This window comes from Amia ocellicauda, chromosome 20, assembly GCF_036373705.1.
Source record: "Amia ocellicauda isolate fAmiCal2 chromosome 20, fAmiCal2.hap1, whole genome shotgun sequence".
Classification (NCBI taxonomy): Eukaryota; Metazoa; Chordata; class Actinopteri; order Amiiformes; family Amiidae; genus Amia; species Amia ocellicauda.
In genome coordinates this window covers 23,373,808-23,398,364 of record NC_089869.1, presented here as the reverse complement: position 1 = coordinate 23,398,364, position 24,557 = coordinate 23,373,808, and the positions used below count along the sequence as shown (strand labels likewise).

At 38.0% G+C, this 24,557-nt stretch overlaps 1 protein-coding gene across 4 annotated transcripts in view; it reads right to left on the bottom strand.

The window, feature by feature from the left end:
* Positions 1 to 8,213, bottom strand: part of LOC136715883 (methylated-DNA--protein-cysteine methyltransferase) — an 80,273-nt gene extending 72,060 nt beyond the window's left edge. The window contains exons 1-2 of one of the 4 annotated variants that reach the window (XM_066693282.1): positions 8,173 to 8,202; positions 4,638 to 4,689 (exon numbers count right to left, since the gene is read on the bottom strand). In XM_066693282.1, coding sequence (XP_066549379.1) covers positions 4,638 to 4,676 — 39 coding nt within the window. In that variant the 5' untranslated portion in view covers positions 4,677 to 4,689; positions 8,173 to 8,202. Of the gene's footprint in view, positions 1 to 1,959; positions 2,146 to 4,637; positions 4,690 to 5,686; positions 5,733 to 8,172 lie in introns of those variants that run through there. The other 3 variants (XM_066693283.1, XM_066693284.1, XM_066693285.1) reach the window with 3 other exon arrangements.
* Between the last annotated feature and the right edge of the window lie 16,344 nt (positions 8,214 to 24,557).

Genomic DNA, 24,557 nt, shown 5'->3' with positions numbered 1-24,557 from the left:
CCACAGGTAGAGGTTTGTGTTTATTTTAGGGTTAACTGTATACCACAGGAAAACAAAAGCTTTTTTGTTTTCTGAAGCAAACGCAGAACCTTGGAGAGAATTGGTTTTGACTAAAGGAAATATGAAATGGAAACATTTAAAAGTTTAAAAGTTAAAAAGTTAAACAAATGAAGTAAATAGATAGTTACAAAAATATGTAAATAGACAGTTCCTGGAAATGCAGAGCCATTCATTTAACTTTAAATGTGTACTGAAAAAGATGTGTTTAATTGCACACTACTCAAAACAACAGATATTTACATAATTATAAACTGTAGTTTGTATTTCAACTAAATCAGCAAGCTGTGATTGTACATCACATGTTTAAAGCTTACAAACAAATACATCAGTGCTCAAGACAATTGCATTATTGCTTTGGAGTAAAATGTATATATTTTTCTAATGTATTTGTATATATAGATGTGTGTGTGTGTGTGTGTGTGTGTGTGTGTGTGTGTGTGTGTTTTCACTTTTCCTGCAGCATGTCAGGGTTTGGCTTAGGCCTGCTGAAAAGTGGTTTATCACAGGCTTAGCATCGACTGATAAAATAAATGCCACTAGCAGTAAGGTTGTGTTCCATGTTATTGTTTCACTCAGCTTCATTAATGTCAATTAATCTCCCACAATCCTCCCTGTGCCCAATCAACGCCAATCTGTTTTCAGAAGCAAGCCAAGCTGAGTGTTAATGACAGTGAGGCAATACAGCAGAGGGAGAGAGGGTCTTCCCAAAATCCACTGCCACGCGATGGAGGAGCATGTGTGCGCCCAAAAGTTACTGTTCCCTTGCTGTGTGACCTACTGATCTCTGTGTGGGTCGATCTGATGTATTTTCTGCCCAGAAGTGGTTAGATACCTAATTAGTGTATTTCTTTATCTGCTTGGATGATGATGATGATGATGATAATGAATGAATAAATAAATAACCACCACTAAATGTATACAATAAAAAGTATAATGCCCTGTAACTACTTTATTAATTGAATATTAATCACAAAGTATTTGAACATTATTTTTCTATGACCTAGCTTATATAAAAAATGTAATTTCTAAAGCCCTTGGTCAGCAAATACAGAGCAAAATTAAAACCTACTGTGTATATGTTGTTTATTTAGGTACTTAATGATATGATACAAAAAAAAGAGAGAGAAAAGTTAGATTTATACTTGGTCAACTAAGTTTTGAGCAATACTGCTTGGGTATTTTGAATACAAACAAAACAATGTGGGCCACAGGAATCTAAACTAAGGTTTTGTATTACAGCTGTTCCTTATAATTAGTTTTAAAACAGAAAAAATAATAATAAACTAACGTCCATAAGCAAAATTATAATTGTTGCCCAGAGTGTAATGCAAATATTCCAGCAAAAGATGGTACATCCAAAAAATGTCATTATTAAAAATCAATGTTTTTCTTTTCCTTGTTCAACACTGAATCCTGTTATAAACATTTCACATTTTTAAGTAGTGGGGAAATAGGTAATTCAAAGTTCAGGGAAACAAAAGTAACGTCTGTATCTTGACATTTTAAAATTGGTCTTTTTGAGGCAAACAACATAATTAAATATTACTTCGGGGAATATCCCAGCAGCAGGGCTGGCAGACCAATCTTTTTATTAAACGATTAAGTGCAACACACTAAATGACTTATTAAGACAAAATTTATTATTTTCAAGGTTTCTCAAGGTAAATTCTCCAGTAATATAAAACCTATAAGCACTGTCACAGCAAAGGTGACGCACTAAGCCAACCAAACAGAAGATAATGCAATTGGTGGTAACACAATAAAAGATATTGCACTTATGATGCATTATTGCTGGCAATTATTAGAATCACTGCAACTTAATTTCAAAAGCACTATCAACTGAACTATAACAGTCTCTCTTTAAATATCAAACACTATTACATTAAAGCAATAACTTACCTCCCAGCTATAATAATATCAACCCGTGTTATTGCCGCACTTCAAATCCCGGGAACGTCTCATTGACAAGCCAGGCTAATTCTGGTTAATTTTATTGTGCTTTTGCAGCCATATCTGTATTTGTGAAATTACTTTTATCATTTTATTATAATAGGGGGGGAAAGGTATCAATGTAATTTCAGTATTTGTGAGGAATGCCAAAGCTTAAATCACAATAACTGGCAGATTCAATAAAATAGCAGTTTTATCTCAGATACTGGCAGGGACATTGGATAAATCATGTCTCAGCACTGTGCGCCTGACCCCCAAGTGCAATGCAAAACATCAGAAGTGCTACAAAGAGAAACTTTCCCCTGCTATCAATCATGCCTCTAATACTCCACCAGCTAGCCCCTAAAAAGTAAAGCATGAGCGAGCACCAAAACAAAGAAAATTAATGAGCAAAAGGAAGGGATTCGATTCTAATTGTACTACAGAATTAAGCAATGGATCTAAAGTAAATTGAACCCATTATCATTTTAGGCAAAGTGCGGCGTGTTTTCCTTTTAAAATCGACAGAAAATACCGGGACACTATAGGAAAGATAATTTAATTTTTTTCTTTTTTAAATTAGCCATCTTCTATTTATCCTATTAAAAAAAGAAATTAAAGGACTGCTCGAATGTCCCATTTTACCCAAATTCCTTGTCATCAAGCGCTGAACAGATCACTGGGACACATTTATCAGGATTAATGAGTGTGGGGCGTTTTATTTTATGTACTATTATTTATTTACTTTTTACGACACCTTTCGATTCATTTTTATAAACTCGTGCAGCAGTTGCTGATGGTCATTTCGACGGTTCAGTTAAATTGTGAGAGAGAAAATTGTGGTTACCTATTGTCTTTCAAAAGCACCGAATCTGAGTGGGAATCGGGTTCAGAAATTACTCAGAAGACGTAACTTAGTGAAAGAAAGTAATGGCATTTGTATTTTTCTTTGTCTTTTTTTTACTTGTTTACACCTGATAATAGTTTGGATGTGTGCCATTTCACAGCATTTAAAGCTTTAAGAAACAAATAAAAAAACTCTGGACCTGTAACAACTCAATTTTGTGAAAATAAAAATAACTGTAGGGCCCCTGGGCCTGAGGCTTTGATTGTGTTTTGCTGTGTGCTGTGTCTTACAGAACAAACTGTTAGAGCAGTTATTATAATACCTTTTAACAAGGCAACTATGAAACTTGTCTTCTGTGATTAATTACATGAAGAGTAAAACCTTCCATCCAATTAGCAGTTTACTTTATGATGTAAACTCAGATATGAAAATTAAAGGATGAGAGCGAGAGAAAGAGAGAGAGAGAGAGCACATATGAACATGCCAGCACCGCGTGTCTTTTTATCATTATTATTATTATCATCGTTATTATTCTATGACGTCACGCTATTATTCTGAACAAAACATCCTTCTCACTCAATATGAGGAAATGGAGAGGCTTTTATGTTTCATATAAAATGTAGCTTGAGAAGGATGTTGTGTTCAGAGTAAGACAGTGACATCAGAGAATAAAAATAATATTAATAATAATCATAATTATTGACATGGGAAAGAGAAGCTGTAGATGGAAGCAAGAGGAGACATCTTGGGGAGGCATTCACCGAGCGGTGGATCGATATGGGCTGATGGTGTTGGGGATATATATATATATATATATATATATACACACATTTTACAGAATCACATTGGTAATTTCTCTTAGCCACACTTTAAGCAACGCTGCAGTCAGACATCCCTGTAAAGACTATGGCCTGATTCTGTTCAAGCGATTGTGATACATGAGGGCAGTGTGGCAGCGCACGTTTGACTTTGATTAAGTAAAACGTTCACATATCTCCTTCCGAATTTATAGATCCCTTTAATTAAACACTAAAACCGTGAGGGAAATGCCAGAGGACTTCCAAATATTATAAGTACGGCAGAAAAATGTTTCCCTAATTCGGCAGCACGATTTGAGATCGCAGATGTGCCTGTGCTTCATGAATATAGGGGTAACACACTTTTGTTGACATTGAATGTCACACACAATATTGCCTAGTAAGTGAAAAGTGTATCTGGTGTCCGTGAGCGTTGTAAGGAAGGGAATTGGGCAGTGAGATATGAGTATTTCATTTTAAATTAAGATGAAGCCAATACCAGACAGACACCCCTTTAAAAAACAAACGGAGAAACACAACGTTCTTCTTTTTGAAACACAAATTAAATAGGTCAGTATGTGTACACACGCACTTTAGGCGATGTATTAAAGAGAGGGGAAAAAAAAGGGGAAACTTTTCTTCTTCAGTCTTGAACCACAGCACATCCAAAGCCAACGCACAGCGCCTCGCGGAGAGAGATCTAATTATTTACGGAAGGTCAAGAAGGAACTGCCCCCAACAAATCTAAGAATACAGCATCATCCTATTAATCTCCATTCTGCGGAAGATAGATATGTGATGGGGAAAGGTCCACTGATGCCAGTTACCGAGCATGACAGAGCTACAGTGATTTACAATGCAGCATCAATCTTGTCATCTGGTTTCCAAACAATAACTGCCAGACACAGGGGGGAAGCTCCAACTACTGTATATGTGAACTCATTTGTAATGTTGCTTTTTTTCCATGAGCACTTGTATGAAAATATATTTTCGCCACTACTCACTTTCTCGTGCCATCGGGCTTCCATCGTGGATTCGCACATGAAGGGATGGCGACTGGATGGGAAGAGAGAAAGGGACTGTAGCTATAATAATAATAATAATAATAATAATAATAATAATAATAATGATATGGTTGTTTGCTCTCACTAAAATACAAAAGACAAAGCACAACACGAAGTCCTATACAATCCCAGGCATAAGTATCCTTTTGTTGCAAACAGGAATCTGCGGGTTCAGCAGGTCAGCGCTCATCTGTATCGAGTCACAATCAACAGATGCAACGCAGCCTGCGTCTCTCAGCACAGCGCACATGCCACTTTGATCCTCAACAGGATAAAAAATTACCCCGCGATCTATCCCAGGGCCTGTACAAATAACCCGCACGCATGCAGGCCGTGTTTTTCATGGCTCCCGACTAGGTGCTAAATAACCTTTACACCAGAGGAAATGCAAACCGACTTTCCTTCCTCCAAACGATGAAGGATGCCCCAGTTTGTGGCGGCTGGTTCCCTTCGTGGTTCAAGCAACCGTTTCCCAACCTGGATCTTTTAAAAATACGTAACAATGATTTGTCGATTAAAGCTGTTAACTTAGTTTTCCTTTTAGTTGGCTTTGATATCAATACAGTAAAACAAAAAAAGAGTCAGGAGGATGTCCCCTGCACTTTGGTCACAGAGGTCAGCTGCTTATTTCTGTTTTTCTCATTTGTCAAGGTTACTAATGTAGTTTTTAAATGCAGCTTGATACGCATCTATTTAAACTATACTTCAATGTTCCGACAAGCAAGCTTTAAGATAGATAGATTAATAATGATAATATAGTGCTGATGTTCATCACAATATCACAGGCAATAACAGGAGGAAGATACTACTTTCTTTTCAAGGCAACATTCCTGCTCATAATTACCAGCAGTTTCAAGCTAAAGAGAAACACTAAACCGCATGTACATTCAGAGAGAAGAACCCCTTGTGACATCCGGCTCTCGGAGTTTAATATTCGGCTTCGAAGCGGCCCACGCACTGGGACATTATTCAGAAAGTTACTTCCTCACCACGGTTGGCGAGAATGAGGTTAGCCGGGATGATCCGCGGCGCCAGATAAGAGCTCCTGACTTCTGTTCGTCAATAAAGGACCTTCCTCCTTTAAGGTTATTCGGATGAAGACAGGGAAGCACATTCCCTGAAGAGTTCATTTGGTTTCACCTGAGCGAGAAGGAGAAGCGACAAGCAGTCTGTAACACTATCAGAACATGGATGGGTGGCGAGGTGCGTCGCTCGTCCTGCAAAACCATCTGCAGCAGCAATGCTCAGCACATCAACGACAACTTGTGTCTTTCATATTCACAAGACCATCAAACGCTCATATTAATCTGCTACAGCATGTCACAGCCAGTTTGACTAAGAAGGCTTTAAAGTAATTGGTGTTCAAAATGTTCAAATTCATACCCAGGCTTTTGCCACCAGAACAACATCTTGGGACCTGCGTTTTATGCCACAGTTGAACACATTTCTGTATATGGCAACGTGATATAATGAAACATGCATTTTTTGTCAGCATTGGCTGTGAAAAGGTGTATTTAATTGGTTGGGAGGGGACGACAAAACTATCAACGTTTATTGGTACAAAAAATGTGTTAATCTGTTCCTGAAAACAAATGTGTTTGATCCAAGGTCATACCCTGATAAAACAATACACTGCAAGTACAAACTGTAACACGGTTTGGATCAGGAATGAGACTAGACAGTTTGACAGCAAACCAAATCGGCCAATAGTTTAAATCTTTTGACAAATAATTCCAGAAGCGATATTTTATTCATTTTCCTGCAGACTAATGAGGCTATGAAATGATGGTTTAATCTCATCCTGCACCTCCGCAGCGCAGCACCTATTTCGGATAAATTGCCAATAGACAAGACAGCATTGATCTGCAAACTGACAGGCCTCTTAGTCAGAGTGTAAATAAAACGCAAACTGAAAAATAACTTTTAACAGCAAGAAAACCTTGAAGGCTGGAGTAGGGAAAAACAACCAGTGTAAACGTTCAGATCGTTTCAACAAAAAATGACAAGACTAACACGAACCTATAGATAAACACCCACATTATAATAAAAGCAGGACTGGAATCTCAAACAGAGCACAATCAAAAGAGAGAACCTAAAACATAATAACTACGATAAGAGCAACTCGGCTGCTGACAGTCTTCGATTCCAAGATAAATTCATGTAAGGTATTGTCTGGGAATATTCTCAAACAAACATCCACGTTAGGTGTTTTAACATTTAATGGTACAGTAACCTTGCACTGCAGCTTTTTCCACTCTGCTTTCCCCCTAAGGCCTTTTGTACACTTTCAAAAAGTTGTTTTATGTCACAGTACTCCCAGGCAGATCAATTATTTGCACATCCCACACCATTAGGGGGAGGATATCATATTGTTGAAGACTGCCATCTCAAGCCAAACAGAAGTACACTCAGTAAGTTCCCTAAAGTTGATCTACCGTTTGTAAAGTTAGTGTTTTCAAATAATCACTGTCCCGATAAACCAATCCTAATCTGGTCATATAATCATATAACAGGACAGGAGAAAAACAACTCCAGTATATTCTAACCCATTTCACTTCTTATATTGATTTCAAGGATAAAAAGAATCAATCATTAATAATTGCATTAAGCAATGACCCTCCGGGTTAATCATATTCTTAGTATCTCTCACCATGGAATTAACAACACAACTCCGAGGCTCGCCTGCCAATTGCTGGGAGACATTTTTTTGATAATTGGCAAGATTTCATATCCACAATTTAATTTGAAAAACACAGAGCTGAGTAGATGTGTTGTGTGCTGGAGATGCACCACAATGAAACTGCATGCCAATCAAACTGTGTGTCTTCTGCATTGCGCATGTGCATGGAGAGAGAAGAGAGAAAGCACCCCACAATCTTCCAACATTTACAGTGTGTGTTATGATGATGGTGATGATTTTACTGGAAAATTAGGACAGCTATGCATTCATACAGACGAACAGGAGTTAAAATAATCTGCCACAGAACAATGACAAGTCTAACGTGGGGGCAAACACAGGAGTCACGCAAACGCTACAAATTGAACACAATGCACAGCAAACGTGAAGGAGTTTTTAATGTGCTTGTTGGGGACAATGCACAAAGAGAGCTTGACAACTTTGTGCAATGCAACGACATGCTTCAAAAGTGTACTTGCAAGCATTTTATAGTGTTTGAATATCATTAGTGTCAATGCAGTTGACACTTCGCATAATAAAACAAGTTTCTAAAAGATACAATCCAAATAATGCAAAAATGCACTGCTACGTTGCACCAGGGAAGTTACTAAGTAATCTATCTGCGCAATAATAATAACTATGCAGCAGGCATGCTTTTCAAAGTGGGATTTGAGCAAAAACGTGGCTTATGCTTGACAAACGTCTGCAGAAGAAATCTTACAGCTGCCGGGACTCAATACTAACAGCTCCTGTGTCAGACACTGCGATTAAAAACACACGATCTCAAGCCATACTTACTCTCTCGGGCATGTGTGCACAGCTTCCTGTTTTCCGTTGCTCGCACTGTTGTTGTAGCGCAGATTCCCGCGGTTCTGCGCAGGTCTGCGGAATCCCACCGATCCCATTGGTGGAGCAGCGCAGTCTCTGCGCTGCTCCACCAATGGAATCGGTGGGATTCCGCAGACCTGCGCAGAACCGCGGGAATCTGCAGAATAAGAGCAGGAACCGTCCAATCAGCGTCGAGGACCGACCCCCTCGATACTGTTTCTTTAATGTTGCAAAGTTGTCACGCCTTTCAAACATCAGGAAAAAAACGACTGTCCCAAAATGTGTTGTGAAAGCACAGGTAAGCTAATCATAGGTGACTATACATCATTTTCTTAGAATTATGTTTTGGAGGCAAATTGCCAAGTGTGAACAAAACAGTTTGAAGTTAGACTATTGCTTTTTAATATCTGGTAAACAGTTGTAAAGGGGTTGTTTGAAATAAAACCACTGAAGGCCTCAGAAACAACAGCAACAACAAAATGCAAACATGTCTCCTTTATCAAAAGCAACAATAATGATAATAATACATTGCAATATTACTGGCATTAAAAACCAGATGATTGCTGGTTCCCTGAGAAGTGTAGAGTCACTCCAATACTAGAATCAAGCTGTATAGTTGAATTACTTTCATAGTGAACAGCTTGTTAAAAAGCTCCTCAGGAGTCAATGTGCATTCATGTTTTATTTTCCACTGCTTCTGTACTGTGTTTACATTGTTTTAGCCCCCTTGTCCTCCTACAATTGAGAAACAAGTCAGGGAATATGAAACAGCTCGAGTCTGCAATCTTGATAGCTTTAATTTATATAAAATGTAACACCATCACCCTATAATAGCAGTGAAAGTAGAAAAAAAAAACACCTTTCAGACTATCTGCCTCTTACTTTTTTTTTCGTTTTGTCAATACTGTTTGTTCTCCATGCACCCTACAGCAGTGTACTCGACTTGCATCTCTGACTTGAAAGGTTTTTGCAATACACAACAAGCTTTTATTTGCCTAACATAGTCTAAACAGCGCTCTGCAAACCGCAGAAGGTACTTTATGTCTTTTGTAGTGGAAATTGATTATTTGTTAACCTGGACTATTTGGCCCAGTAAGCTACAAGCGTGATCTACAGTCATACTCGGCAATTGCCGTCTTAAATCCAGTTTCATCAATAACCCCTTTTAGCTACAGTTTAATAACAAGAATGTAAATCATACAAGCATAAAACTCCATCTATTTAAAGAGCTGAAAAATAGTCACAGAGTTCAGTCAACCTTAAGTTGCAAATTATACCGCCCTGCAGGCTTTCTGCTTGTCCTTCAGTCTGGGCCGTTGATTGAAAGGGCCTTTCTACTCCTTCCATCATTTAGTGATTCAATATTTTTTTAATATCCTACAGCTTTCTTATTCTTCCCCCCACCACCCCCTCTCTCTCTCTCTCTCTCTAGGAGTCCACTTCCCTGTGTGATGTTTCACAGATATTACAGGTTTGTTTTTAAAAAATAAATAAATAATCACTGTTAAATCCATGTAGTTGGACAGAGGATTAATAGAGAACCTACATACCCGGGACTTTAACACATTGCTTATTTTAACTGTTACTTGTGTTTTTCTTCCCTTATAAACGGGTTCATCTGTAATTATTTTCAAGGTACAGAAAGGTGAAGACAAGAAGAGATTGTTGTATATACGCTGATTTGAAACATGTAAATGGTCATAGTTTAAAAATATTGACTGCAATTCTTTGACATTGTTCTCAAACTGTGATTTAAACAGTTTATATTCCAGCTACATCACAGCAGTCATGGGCTGCTTTGGTTCAGCCACAGAATCCTAACGGTAGGTGTTTTAAACATTTTAAGTTTCCAAAATGAAGCGTGACGGCTATTGTGAGAAAGGAAATCTAACTCTAAATCTAAATCTAAAGTCCGTGTGAAAAAGTGCTTGTTATGTGTATCATGTCTTCTCCCTCCTCCCACATGTGGGGTCAGGCCGCTGGCGGTGGTGTGGGGAAGCCTTCGGTTTGTCATCTTTTTCCTTTTTCCTGCAGCACAATCCCATAAAACAATATTTACCTGCTCTGTAGACTGCTGGTTTAAACGCGGTTAAACGAGGAATAAAGAAACAGATTTGACTGGCACCAGCAATCGCAGAATACTTAAGATTATTATTATTTTATTCTTATTCAACACGTGTTGCGTGTTTGTTTGACTACATACAACCCACACTGACAATAGACATTATTCCCTCTGTTACTGTGGCATGACAGGCCCACAAACTGCTTCTGGGCCACACTGCGTCCCAGATTGCTGCAGGAGGTTAATCTTAGTAAGCACTGGATTGTAAATAGGTTCCTTGGAAGTCATTAAGCCAAGAAAAAAGACAGACTTAGAAAATACTGAAAAGCTTAGGGGCATTTAAACAAGGTTACGGCTCCAAATGCAGCTACCCAGTTAAATGCTTTATTTTTTTAGTGTCTTAAATCTTTGTTGGTATTAGCTGGATAACAATCCAAGTACTATAACTCCCAAGGATAAAACCATTAATGAAAATTAAACATGTGTTATTGTTGGCATATTTCTTTGGAGCAGAGGCAAATGTACATTTCCCAAGAACTAAATTAGGCTCAGTTTTAAAACCTACTGCACATTGCATTCACCAGTCAAAAGCCTCACCTTCCACCCCCGGTCATTAGACAAGCATTTGAAAACTTCCACAACATTTGCGTTTTCTTTCCTATTTGTGTTTGACAATGTGTTGCCAAGAAATACTCAAAAGGATCTGGAACTAGTCTGTCAGACAGTCTCTCTTTTATTGCCAATAATTAAGCACAAATAATGATATAAATCTATACAATATCAGTTCAGACTTCTAGAAACCCTCTCGTTTTAGTTTTTCTCGTTCTTATGATGTTTCTTGAAGGGTCTTGAAAAGGGAAGCATGTTACAGAGTCAATACTTTAGCCTGAGCTCTTGCTGTAAGCATTAAGGTCTTAGTTACAAGCACTGGTTCTGGGAATGGATAAACCCATTGATTTACTGGGCTGTCAATCAGTGCAGCCAGCTTATAGGTTTAACTAGTACTTGGTTTTCAGCCGAGTTGATGGCACAAAGTGATCAAGACCATGAAACTGCACAACATTTGTTATTATTGGGGCAATTCCATGTGTGTTGTGTGGGATACCCAGACAGGCTTTTATTCTCTCCCCCACAGCAACCATAAAACCCTTTCTTTTTGATGCTCATCAAACTAAAATAAAGAATAGGGTATGTTGTTTCGACCAGTCAAAGCACGCAACTTCATTTCTTTTAGAGTCATACAACTGAACTAATCATAAAGTCGCTAAGACTAATTAAGCATTTTTTAATAATATATCCTTTAATATGTAAATTCTAGTCCAAACAAAACAACCAAAGGGTCGTAAAAAGTGTCTACAGACCTTTAACTAATTTGCCAAAACATAAATATAATCTTTTAATTGATTTCCTACTGTTTTGAGTGAAAGTGTGAGGGTTTCATTTTTTTGGGATTAGATATAAATATATATCCATTTAATTTAGTTACAACCGTAGTGAGGATGTGTCGGAATGCATGGAGCCGAGGACTTAATTACCATCAGCATGGCACTACAAACTTAACATGTGCTCTTTATTTCTTTGAAGATCAAAAGAAACGGGGAGTAAATCGCGGACACGATGGTGATTCAATTACGGATTACACAAAGGCTGTGACAATGAAATTAGTTAAAAATTAAATGAGCAGTTAATGAGTTCGGACAGAGATACTTCAACTTAAAAAGTAGAGGACATTTAATGGAGAACGTTTCATGCGAAGACCCAACTTATCTGTTACTGGTCTGGGTTTTGCTGGAATTGTCATCTCACCCTCTGTCCCCAGTAACACCATTTTTATATGTTCAAAATGTCAATAACATTTAGTTAAACAGTTGGATATACAGTAGGGAAATGCAACAAAATGCATTTTAAAAGATTGGTGCTGGACAGCCAGTAATATAAATAAAAGGGAGTATATTCTCGAAGCTGTCCAAAGGAGAGCTAACTCCCATGATTATAGTGTTTATATCTGTGTTTATTATTTGAATATATTTTAGATTTCTAGGTAAGAACGTATTGTAATTCTTAAACACGATAGATAGAAAATCAAAAACTTGTAAAGTCATCATAGGCGGCTTAAAGTAGCCAAATAGGAGTTAATTAAATGGCAAAGTGAAGGCAAGGAAGTACATGTTGATGATTAAAATCTCTCCGTTGTAAAAAGAACAAGTAAGAATCATATAAGAATAAGTCAACAAACTTGTAAAGACTTTGGCAAAAAGCAAATCTTCAGTGTATTTATATTTTGAGCATATTTACCATTTATAATTAATGTGCCCTTTTAGTGTCTCACCTGGTGTTAATGTACCTTCTTAGTACATTGTTTTATTTGGCATTGATGTGCCCACCAGCTACCAATTTAATTTCTAGAATCAAAAATGAAATAAATAAAAAGGACTGCATATATATCAGACACACAAATTGGAGCTATGAGTTTACAGGCACAGGTCGGCTTGCTCAGGCCACTGACTCCTTATTATGATCTTCTAAAGCAGAAAATGGCTTTAAGGAAAATATGTGCTCCCTTCTTGTGATTGTTAGTGATACGAATTTATTTTTGATATAAAGTCAGCATTTTCTATTGAGTTTGCTCTGTTGCCACTGGAGGGCCCCTTTAAATAAAGTTGGCTTTCATGTTTGGTTTCTAAATAAATATGAAACTGGATTTAAGCACAAACTCCCAGTTTTCAGAGATATTGACGGCAGGCTGAATTAATGCAGCCTATGAGACAACATACAAAATCCCCAGCAAAGCCAGGAACACTCCTGCCTCTCTAACACTTGACATTTGTTTTTCATCATGAACTTAAAGGTCACTAGCTACAGAAGTGCCAAGCATCCTGCTTTGGTTTGCATTGGTTTGCATTTGCATGATTTTTATTGCCTCATTCTTTTTGATAACTCCAATTGTTTGACTTAAACAGTCCCTTTTTTATTAGCTCGATGATTTTGGCTATGCAAACAGGCAGGAATGTAAACGTGAGATTCTTCAACAACATCTTTTTGTTTTTGTTTATTTATTTTATCATCTTTTCCTGCTGCGGCGGAGGAAATAATGGGATTTATTCTGCCTACACCAGCGCTGCCACCTTATTTTTATTTCATACATACAGGTTTCCATTTTATTCCATGCGCAAGACTGCCCATATTTTAGAGACTGTATCTTTTTATTCCCACTGTCAAAATGGTCTGCATGCAGTTGGGTTCATTCAGAGATGATCATACTGCAGAAGGAGCTCCTTCCAGCCTCACAAACATGGTCTTACTAGTCTTTAACACTGTATGAAATAAAAATAAATCCTTCTTTGGACTTCAAAGCCAATCTGAACATTAAAAAGTTACAGCAGAGTGATTGTGTATATGCATTTGTTTAGGAGCTCCCAACCAATTATGAAATGATAATAATATTAATCATCTTAAAAACAGAAAAAGTTGTGGGGGCCCCTTCAAATCACCTGCAGTTGCAATTGCAAATGTGAGTAATTTTCCATGAACCCCTGCAGCCAAATTCATTAACCTGCAGTGTTCGTGGGCTAAGACGGGGGTATGTGCACCGGCCATTAATATGCATGGCCCCACTAATGAGGCTGAACGGACCTCGGTGATGCGATGCGCAGACTAGACCACCTTTCAATCAACTCATAAGCATGTGGGGCCTCGGGGACTCGGTGGGGCCTCGGGACATCGTTTTGGTAGTTTAATTTGAGTGTGTCCAAGTACCCGTTTGAACACCTTTTAAAAAAAAAAACAAAGTTGAACAAAATAATCAAAAGACACAATAAATTAAAAGTGAATACATACGCCCTTTGTCCACCTTGCCTGTCCTGGCTTTCCAGTGCAATTTGAATAGGAAAACTTTATGCTTTGTTTATCCAGGGCCTCATAAACACGACTCATATGTCTTTCAGAACTGATCTTTTTTTATTATCCCCCATAGTTTAGTGTTTCTGTCCAGAGAGAGCTTTGAACATTAATCTTTTGATACTCTCTTGGCCAGCTACATACACAGCTTTATCAGCATTATATGAACCTGAGGTGAATTTGTTCACCTATAAATATATAATTAATTACTCCATTCTGATATGTAAAGAAAAAGAAAAAGCGGGAACCTTGTGTGTCTAGTATGAACGCAGCATCTGAGTGACTGGGATTGTATATTTCTCATTATTCTTGACCCATAAAGTGAGTTTATTATATTCATGCATTAGTTTGTTGCCAGAGCGTGGCTACTATATTGACTGTGGCTTTGGCTCTGATGTGACCACCTGCACTCAAAAAAAGAGTGGAAAAAGCTGCCAATCATTTGTGCCGTTGGATAAAGTCACCCCAGTTATCAGTCCTTTAGATGCGCTGGAAGTGAGCAGGGATCGGTTATTGTTTTGTGACATTTCTGCAAAATTTCTCTTCATCTCTGCTATTGATTTTTCCCTTGGAGGACCATTTGAAAGCACTATAATCATTAGCAGTGAGGAGAGTTTAAACACTGGGTTGTGCTTAAGAACACAATGCGTTCAAATCCAAGGGTTGTCAAGTGTTAATATAGAAGTGTTTACAGACGTACGCACTACAGTTGGTTACAAACTCCAAAGCCTTGATCATTTAACTCACATATTTAGTTGCAATATTAAAATCCAACATCAACCAGTTTATACATTTTATACAGGGCTCTGCTCACGTGATTTGCTGAATAAATTAATATGTGCTTTCCTGGCATTTCATGCAGGTTTGGGGTATATATAGATACATATTTTTAGCAAGGTATTAGTAAAGACAAATGCATGTGTAAAATAAAGTCTGTAGTTCATGCTGCTTTAATTCTGTTCCCGCTATTTTGGGTTTTATTTATTTTTAATTAGAGATTACCAGTCACTTCTCTCAGCCTTTCATTTGTTGTGATATTCTTGTGCTCTTCTGTGTGATCCTCTAAAGAAAGGGCTTTATTATAAAAGCTTGTGGAGAAACATGACCTCAGTATTCGGAGGGGCGTGTTAAATATCCCATTAGTTGGATATGTTGATTATAAAATCATTCTTTAGATCAGTTTCATTAGACTGAGTAGGCAGACGTCATAAGGTTTCACAAGGACTTTCAGGATATCGGCGTTCACCAGTTAATTTTGCAGCGCCCTGATTATGAATTGAAAACAATAGAAGGACTTGCTAGGAGAGGCTGTTTATGTAATCCTCTCCTCTTTTTATGACTTATGAATAATTAAACAACAGGCAGTGAAAAACGGGATACAAGAAATCAAACCTCAAACCACAACCTTGCACCCTGGTAATCTTGCGCTGTTCTGTTGAAACTGGAGATGCTCAAGACTGAATTTCCTATGAAAATAATAATCCCTCGTGTATCACAAACACAGCAGACTCTATAACATATGATACCATCAATGAATAGAATCTTAAAATGTTAAGAAAGAAGGGACACTATCTACAGATGAAAATGCCAAATTATCGGTTTTATGTTTGGTTTTATTATCATTATAATAATAACACTTATGATTATTATTAGAGGCAGATGTAATTTGATATAAACTGGTTGTATGCCTATATACTGGCCGACCAGTGGAGTCCACGCTTGGTAAAATGGGTGAAGGGTGGCACAAATATAATTACCGGGCGCCTTGATTTTGGAGAGAGGAAGAAGGTTGACATAAATAATTCAAAAACAATACTGTAAATGATGAGTTAATACCGGAGAGGTCATTCATGTTTGGGATAAATGAGCGAGGTGAGTGCTGGAGCCCCCCGTGCCGCCATGAGTTGAATCCCAAAGTGATCGAGTTATTATTTCCCTGTCGCTGCGCTGTAGTCCTGCAGCCAGCTTATAAAATAACTCTTTATACAGGTTAAAGAGTTCAATTACATTCAGGCCTCGCAATGCCAAGCTATAGGCCGACCATCCACAATAAAACACCATTGACAGTCACCACCGTTACATCTGCATTTACCAGGTCATAACAACTGACATTGAGAATAAAGAAAAATCACTTATAGTTAAAACGGGTTCTGTGGCGTAAATATAGACACATACTGTGCTGTCTGTCTCATGTTTTTGTTTGTGGCCAGTATTCATTTAGTGCCAAATATATATATATATATATATATATATATATCATTGCCTATCACAGAATTAATAATCTCTCAATCTCTATACAGTCTTTGGCTGGAATATGGCTGCTGTATAACAGTCCATGCTATGAATATTTAATGAAGCAAATCCCACATTATGATCAGTTAATGAGGGCAAATCCATATTACCAATATTTGGTCAACAGAGGCTTGCAGTCATAGGGAATAAACCTAGTTTCACCTGTGTGTTTCATTTAACATATTAGTTGGTGTTTGTACCCAAAAAGGTTAATTGTCCGTTTCTACGCACAGCCTCCCACGCGCGTAACAATTTAATCCAAACTGTTGATGATGTGTAAGTAAAAGTTAATTTAGAAAAAGCAGGTGAATATATAGTGTTTGTTTAGATATAAAATGTGAACTAATATCATTTTTGGTATTGTGTTAATGTATAACAAAAACAATTACACACAGATCTGGATACCAGATGCTAAAATGTATTCATTCCCTCTTAATATGTTGATTTTTTTATTTTAATTTTTATTGATCATCAGGTAGTTAAGTGTTTTTAAGTGGGGTTTTTTGTGTTGCTCAGTAGATCTTTAATGCTTTTGCTATGATGCCTAAATCTGTATACAAATTAGATATTTTGAACAATTATATATATATACAGGCATCAGCTTACACACACAGCCAGTTTGTTTTTAAAAAACGAAGGTTCCATTGTTCTCAGTTCCGTATCCTGTGTATTTCAGTGTTTCGCACCAAACACATGACATCTGTCTTCTCCCGTCTTATACGCGACGTATTTCCATAACATATGATACCACAGCAATGACAATGAAGCAGACAGATGTCGGAACCTGAACAAGTTCCTTTAAGTGTTGTGGAAGTAATACCCATTTGGGAAAATACCAGTAAGTTAATATGCGGTTCAAGGACGACTGTAATTACATCAACTACTGTTTAGAGCACAAGGATTGTACGACATGATGGGCCAGGTTTACTGTTGTCTTCGCAGTGATGTGCAATTAGCATCAGATTTTGTCAAAGAAAATCGGGTGAATCCAATAAAAGATGCCTTAAGGGGTTAATTGTGCTACTCATAAGGATACCTAAGTTGAAAGTTGCTGATGCATTTAATGTGCGTAACGTGTTTTTCATATAATTAAAAGGAGACACGGAATTATACTTTTATCCTAAATTCTTAATAAATCTGTCCGAGGCTCTGACTGGCTCAGCAAATTCCTCTGGGTAACGGAGATGTTTCTAAACTGTCATTTTTAATATTGTTCAATAACTGGGAGACATGATGGACACATAACACAGACATGCCTTCACACAGACCTGTCACACAGAGCAACCTTTAATCTGCGGTTTATTTACACGTCGAGTCGTTTGCATGAGACGCCTCTCTGTGTGATCAAGATACACATTTTTTTTTTTTACACAGCCGATATAAGAGCGATTGTCAACTCTCGGGGGCTTCTTTAATTACCGCAATTACTAAAATTGAACTAACATTTCCAATAAAAAAAAATATAGGGGTTGTGATTGTGATTTATTTCGCTCCCTTCTCAGATGTTCCAAGAAATCCCTTTCTTCTTGTTTCCCCGTGAAGCCTTCCCCGTTTCTGTAATCAGAGGTTGCACTTTGCTGAACTCTAAAAGAACAATGAACTTAATAAAAAGGCTGAGTGATTGGAAACAGCTCTGGGAATGGCTCTGCGCTATGAAAGCTATAAATTTACTTGTGTACTCATGATGCTGTCAGCTAATTTTTATGAAAAGCCCATCACAATGTATTGCACCAAAACACTGTGATCGTTCTCGTGTCAGCCATCATGCTCTCTGTGATGATGGAGCAATGGAAAGTGTATCATAAAATGATGGCTTTGACATCAAATTCAAACTGAAGCACTCACTGTATTACGTAATATTTATTCCCTGACCCTGCCTTGCACCTGAACTTTGAATTAATCATTCTTTTTTATTCCTGCGTTTGTGTGAAAATACCCACTGGAACTTTTATGAAAGTCAGAAAAGTCAGGGGGAAAAAGAAGCGGAGTCATTGGATGTGACAAGTATGATTGGCTAATTCTGCTCCGTCTAAACTTTTAAGTGATGCGCTGACAGAGCCGCCACTGTGATCAAATGGAGAGACACATTCGGAATTAGTTTCACATTGTTTGGTTGTAATTGAATTTGTCATTTTTGTAATCACTCACTTAATACAAGCGATGGCCCTTTTGCACAGTGTTCTGCTATAGCAATGCATAATGTCGGTTTTGACTTTGGTCAGCCGGATGGAAATCGCTCAGGTTAACTAGTTAATTTAGTCACGACCGACACCGTGGAATCCGTTTGCGTTAGGGTTGCTCAGAAATGAAATCAGAAGGGTCTAACAGCGCTTACTTGGTTTCAGTTTTCAAATGTGATTATCCTCAGGGTGCTCTCTTTATCTATGAGTACGTATTAGTGTTGAGTCGAAAAATGTTCTACACTTTATTAGCAAAAAATGGGTTGATATATGATTGTGGAATTATTTTTTCAACAGAAAACGATCAACTATCCTATTACTTGCAGAAGCACTGCCCTTACTTTCAATAATGTATCTGCAACCCCCTTGTTTCAGGCATGAATCCATTGTTTACAGCATTAAATGTTGAACCACATTCATTCATTAATGTTTCAGCCGTAGATTCCCCCCAGCCTGTTTGAACGGCGCTAATGAACCCGTGCGATGGGTGAAGTGGCACAGGCTTAACCCCCGTGTAGTGAGATGGTATCGCAGACCTCCACTTCGCAAACCAGGGTGCAAAAACAGTGCGAGCTAATCTCCTCCCCAAATGCCATTGTTGGTTTCCCCAGGAAAGCGTACTTTGCCATCAGTTTGTTCAGAAACACACAAAATGAGAAAAGGAATTACTTTGCATGAACTATTTTGTTAAACATTCATTTTGATTGTTGTAGTAGCATCATAGAATGTTCTTTGCCACACTTATTTAATTTAATTTGATATTTTTAATCACTAAATATAGCATATATTATATTCTCTCTCTCTCTCTCTCTATATATATATATATATATATATATATATATATATATATATATATATATATAATATGTAATACAAGTAATACATGAAAAAGCACCTTAAACCCTGTAAGCCGGCGTGTGATGCTCTTCAATTGTGGGTTTTGTCTGTGCAGGATATACGATACTGCGCTGAGGATGGGAGCCACTCGAATGAAATATCATAATTAATACAGGGTGTAGGTGTAAGACTTAACAATAGGCCAGAAGCTGGAGGCTTTCTGAATTATGAATTCTGCAAATGATTACTTTTTTTCTCCCAACTGGCTCTCTCACTATGGGAGCTGGTTGCTTTTGATCTTCAAGAGAAACCTCCAAGAAAACCATTTGTTCAGCTTAGTAATGCCTGAAACATTTTGAGTGCGCAACAAATTACTATGTTCTACGCACTGTGTAATTAAGATCTTGATACTTAGCCGCACTACGCGTTTCAGATCTCATAAATCAACGTGGGCTACCAGGTATCTTCTGTCGGTGTATTCCCAGGCAGCCCCGCGACGTCGCGACGTGCGTGCACTATTGGCAAGACCCACATCCTCTCCAGTGGCATGCATGGGATCGGGAAGCAAACTGTAGCCCCTGTGGAGATCTTTTCAAGTCCACTAGGATTTCAGTGCCATCTGGATAGGCTGTCAGGCTGCCCCAGATAGTAAGGGTTGCCAGCAGTCCCGAATCATACAATATGGCCCCTTTTTAATGAACTGCTAACTGTCCCATTTTAAATTGGTATGACATTTCAGCCATTTATCTCTGACATTTCTATGAGGGCGGATCTTTTTTCGTGGTTGTGTTTGCCTTTCACTCTCACCCACCGATTGTAGTATTGACATGTTCTGTCTTTTTTCTGGGAAACATGCACAGTTTGTAGAATTCGCTGTTTGTGTACCTGTTAGCATGCTTTTGTGTATAGAATAATGTATGTGTGTGTGTGTACGCATTTATATTTAACTAACTTACGAAGGCATATACTCCTACATAGTTGTGCGTTTTGTATTGTTTAGACTGTAAATGTGTACTCCACATCCTGATTAATCATTTACAATTATTTTATTACATTTTTTTTCTCATCATCATAGGAAAAGAAAAAAAAAATGTCCATGATTTTGCATGCAAGTCTGCTTTGTAATTTCAGCACATACGCTATTCCGTGTTAGTCATCCTTTCTGGCAAATTATTCTGGAAAAATAAACTGAGGAAATTCGAAAAAAAACTGAGCAAAATAAAACACAATTTCTCTGCCTTACAATGTGGGTTAGAAACCCTGTTGAATCCAGTCTCAGGCTTTGAAGATAAAGTTCTCACGAGCGGCTTCCTCGCACCCCCCGTGCTTCTGCCCGTGTTATTTATAAGATGTGAAATCTAAGGCCTAAAACTGTTCAACTGTGTAAACATTGGGGGTGTATAAAAATATTCAAAGCATGAAATGATAGAGTCAGTTAATGCACCTCTTAAGGAGATGTATGATTACTTTATGATGTGGACTTTAGATATTTGAATTCCATTTTCTTACTAATGCTAAAGCAAACCTACACGTGTTAATGAAGTGCCTCGACTCAAAACGCGCAATGTGCAGCGCGTGTTCCTCAAATACTGTCATTTCGACACTGACCTCTTTCATTACAACGCACAGCCTCTTAATAAATTAATTTTAACATAACCTCTCACTGACAGGGCTAATGACAAAGCATATTTAACCATAATAGCTGGAATAAAGGCGTATGGCATCCGTTCAGTGTGACACCAAACTCGGGAGCTGGCGTTGGAACTCAGTTGTAGATGGACTGAAATTAACAAGAAAATAACTTACATATTGCTATTAGGGCTTTTTTCAGGCAAACTATTCTTGCTTAATTATTCATGTCCATCCAAGTCTCAGACTCTCTTTCGAAGAATGCCTGTCGGTGCTTGTATCGGTGCCAAAAGTGGCTGAGATTTTTGTGAGAACCGCACAACTCAATCCGATTGTGTCTGTGTTTCGGGTAGAGAAGGCTGGGCTTGAATTAATAAACACTTCAAAATATACCCCGACTGCACTCCTGCATGTGCAAACCGATATCTAAAGTCCGAATGGCAGTCGGACATGGTTTTCATTTTAAAGATGGCTAAAGATATTGTTACATGTTTTTTTTTCCTCCTTTCTCTTATTTGATTTTTTTTTTTTTTTAACAATGTCTCTTCCCAAGCTGTGTTACAGCCCGACCCTTAAGGCTATACTACTTATGGAGAGAAAGGGATTAGCGAAATATGATTAAAGCATGCAGTGATATAACAAGATCTGGTGAATAAATTAAAAGAGCATGCAAATCAGTCTCAAAAATGGCCAGTGATTGCAGGACGTACAGCGCTGAATTGTTACGAGACCAAGAATTTACTTTCCACGAGTCCCTAAGAAAAATAAATAGATCAAAAACAAACAAACATCTTCTCTCTTTTAAAACCCAACTCCAGCTGTTATTGTGTTTTGGACTTGGTGGTGTGGTGTGTCTGTAAGAATCACCTTTAGTGGACTTTTTACCTCAGCTTTTCCTTGGTCTCAGAGTTAAGTCTGAGGACGTTGACTTGTGGCCCCTGTGAGGAACTAGTGATTAATCCAGGGAGTGTCAAGTATCTGACCCCATTTAAAGCCCTCTTAAACACACTTCTAATTGGGTGAAGGCATCCCAGCTGGTCAGGTATCACTTTCCACTGCTGTAGTCATATAAACTGCAGTGTTGTAGGCACTTTAGACAGCCAGTAATAAAGGACGATTGAACAAGGCCCTTCACTGTCAATCCAATGATTACAAAACAGCCTCACACACTCTGAAGTGTCTTGTAATTTAAAGTATTTCCGTCTGAGTATATTGTTATTAGCCGCGGTGGTCGTATTGGTGGTACTGATTGGATAGGAAATGACAAACAGAGGCGACTGTAATGCTACAACATGGTGAGAATCATTCTCAATTAATCAGTATTATAAATACAGCTCATAGGAAGCAGCCCCCTCTGCTGGAACGAAGCAGCCATTTTCATTGCATTCATCGCACTCCCCATTCTCCCAGGCCCTCTGAGAGATGAGGCTAATTAAGCAACAAGTTTGGATTTTTCTATTTAATTGGCAAATCCATGATCTCTGGAAATGGCATCAAAAAGAGGCAAGAAAGAAAAAGTGTAAAGCTGGGGGAGAGAGAAAATAAGTACACGTTGGCTGCGCATTTTCACAGCCAGATAAGGAAATGAAAAGGGTTGTTTTCATTCTGTTTCAATGTTGGTCTTCTTTCAGATATAAAGTCAGTGTTTCAGTACATTTATAAAAGATTAACAACCACATTCCCTGCTAAAACAAATGCTGTAACGCAAGAATTAGCAGAAAAAACAACAGGAAATGTTCTGACGAGCTTTGCTGGTGTAAAATTAGTTAAAGTCACGCCGAGCTTCCAGGTTCTATTGTTTTCAAAGAATGATTCCATCTTTAAAAAAAACTACAAGTATAATTCCATTGGTAACAGTTCTTCCTTTAATTGTGAGCAGCTTTAATTGAAAGGTGTGGCGCAGTGTCTGTTTTGGCAGTAGCGCTGGTGTATCTTTTGTTTAAAACTCAAAAGTGTTGCTTTTCCTGTTCAGCTTTCCTCAGTATTTGCTGTTTTGGTGATGTGATGACAGAGTTACAGACTGTGCGCTTCCTCGTGTGTATGGTAACAGATGTTTATGTGAATAACAGACTTTTTTATGAAGGCAAAGAGTTTATGGCCAAATACTAATTAAAAATAATTGCATGTAAGCATTTTTTGTTCATTCCCTCTTGTACATCTTTAATCGCTTGAAATCACCTGCAGTTGAAACGTCAGGCGCGGATTTGATAAGGCAATTTAATGAGGCCATCTGACTGTATATTAATAGGAAACAAATTTAGGTGATATGGGTGGCGTTGTGCTCAGTGCTAAAATAAGTCGGGCCCCTATGTTTGCGTTTATTTTTAGCCTTTACCCTGAAAAGTTGTTGCTGTACAAATACTGCAAGAAACTTAGCAAACATCTGTTTCCTTATCCAAACTGTGTGTGTGTGTGTATGTGAATATTTGTAATGCATCTTTCCTTTGTTATTTCTTTTGAAAACGCACAATTTTAATTTACATTATGTGATGAAACAAATAAATTAAGAAGTTAATTCATGTTAGTCCTCTTTCTATATACATATTTATTTTTTACAAATGTGTGTGTGTGTGTGTGTATATATATATATATATATATATATATATATATATATATATATATATGTACATATATACAATGTGTGTGTGTGTGTGTGTGTGATTAATCTCAGGAGAACTTCTATATCCTTTGCACCGAAAGATAATTAACAGAAAAAACAAGGCATAACTAATTTTTTAATCGTTTGTAATCAAAGCCAGTGTTAAAGGTGGACTTAAGGGTGCCATTTCTGTGCACACACTCATCCCAAACAGGAGAGTGCGTCTCTGTCACAGGAGGATAAATAAATAAATGAACACTTCCTCGGATTATATACGCAGCAAATGAGGTGTTTGTGGGGATGGAGTCTCGCACAAGTGCCAGACGCGTGACAAACAAATTACTGTTAGAATCAACTTCACTCTTTAACCCTCTTCTGTTTTTTAGGAGAGCATCCCACGCGGAACAAAGACATTAAAATAGATTAAATCACAGACTCTGTCCATTTCACCAACATCCTTTTCTCTCTCTCTCTCTCTCCCTCCTAATGGGGGGATACTGTAGTAGCCTATGATGAATGCCACAATAGCAGATCTAAATGGTAAATTCCCACCAACACAGCGCCCCATTCCTCCTCGCCGGTGCCTAAATGTGCAGGCGCCGGGCGATTTTTCATTAGAGGAAACGCATCCACAAACTGGTCATTAGGTCTGACGTTAAGTACGAGGGAAGATCGCGGGAGTAGATTTAAACTCGGGAGCCGGCCTCCTTATTTATTTCCCCGGCTGAGCTGACACAGAACAATCCTAATTCCTCTTCAAGCCCTGCTACCTGCTCCTGCGCAATTTGACAGTCTTGCCTTACATGACTTTTGTTATCCGTTCCTTCCCCTAGGTTTTAATTTGCCCGTTTGATTTTTT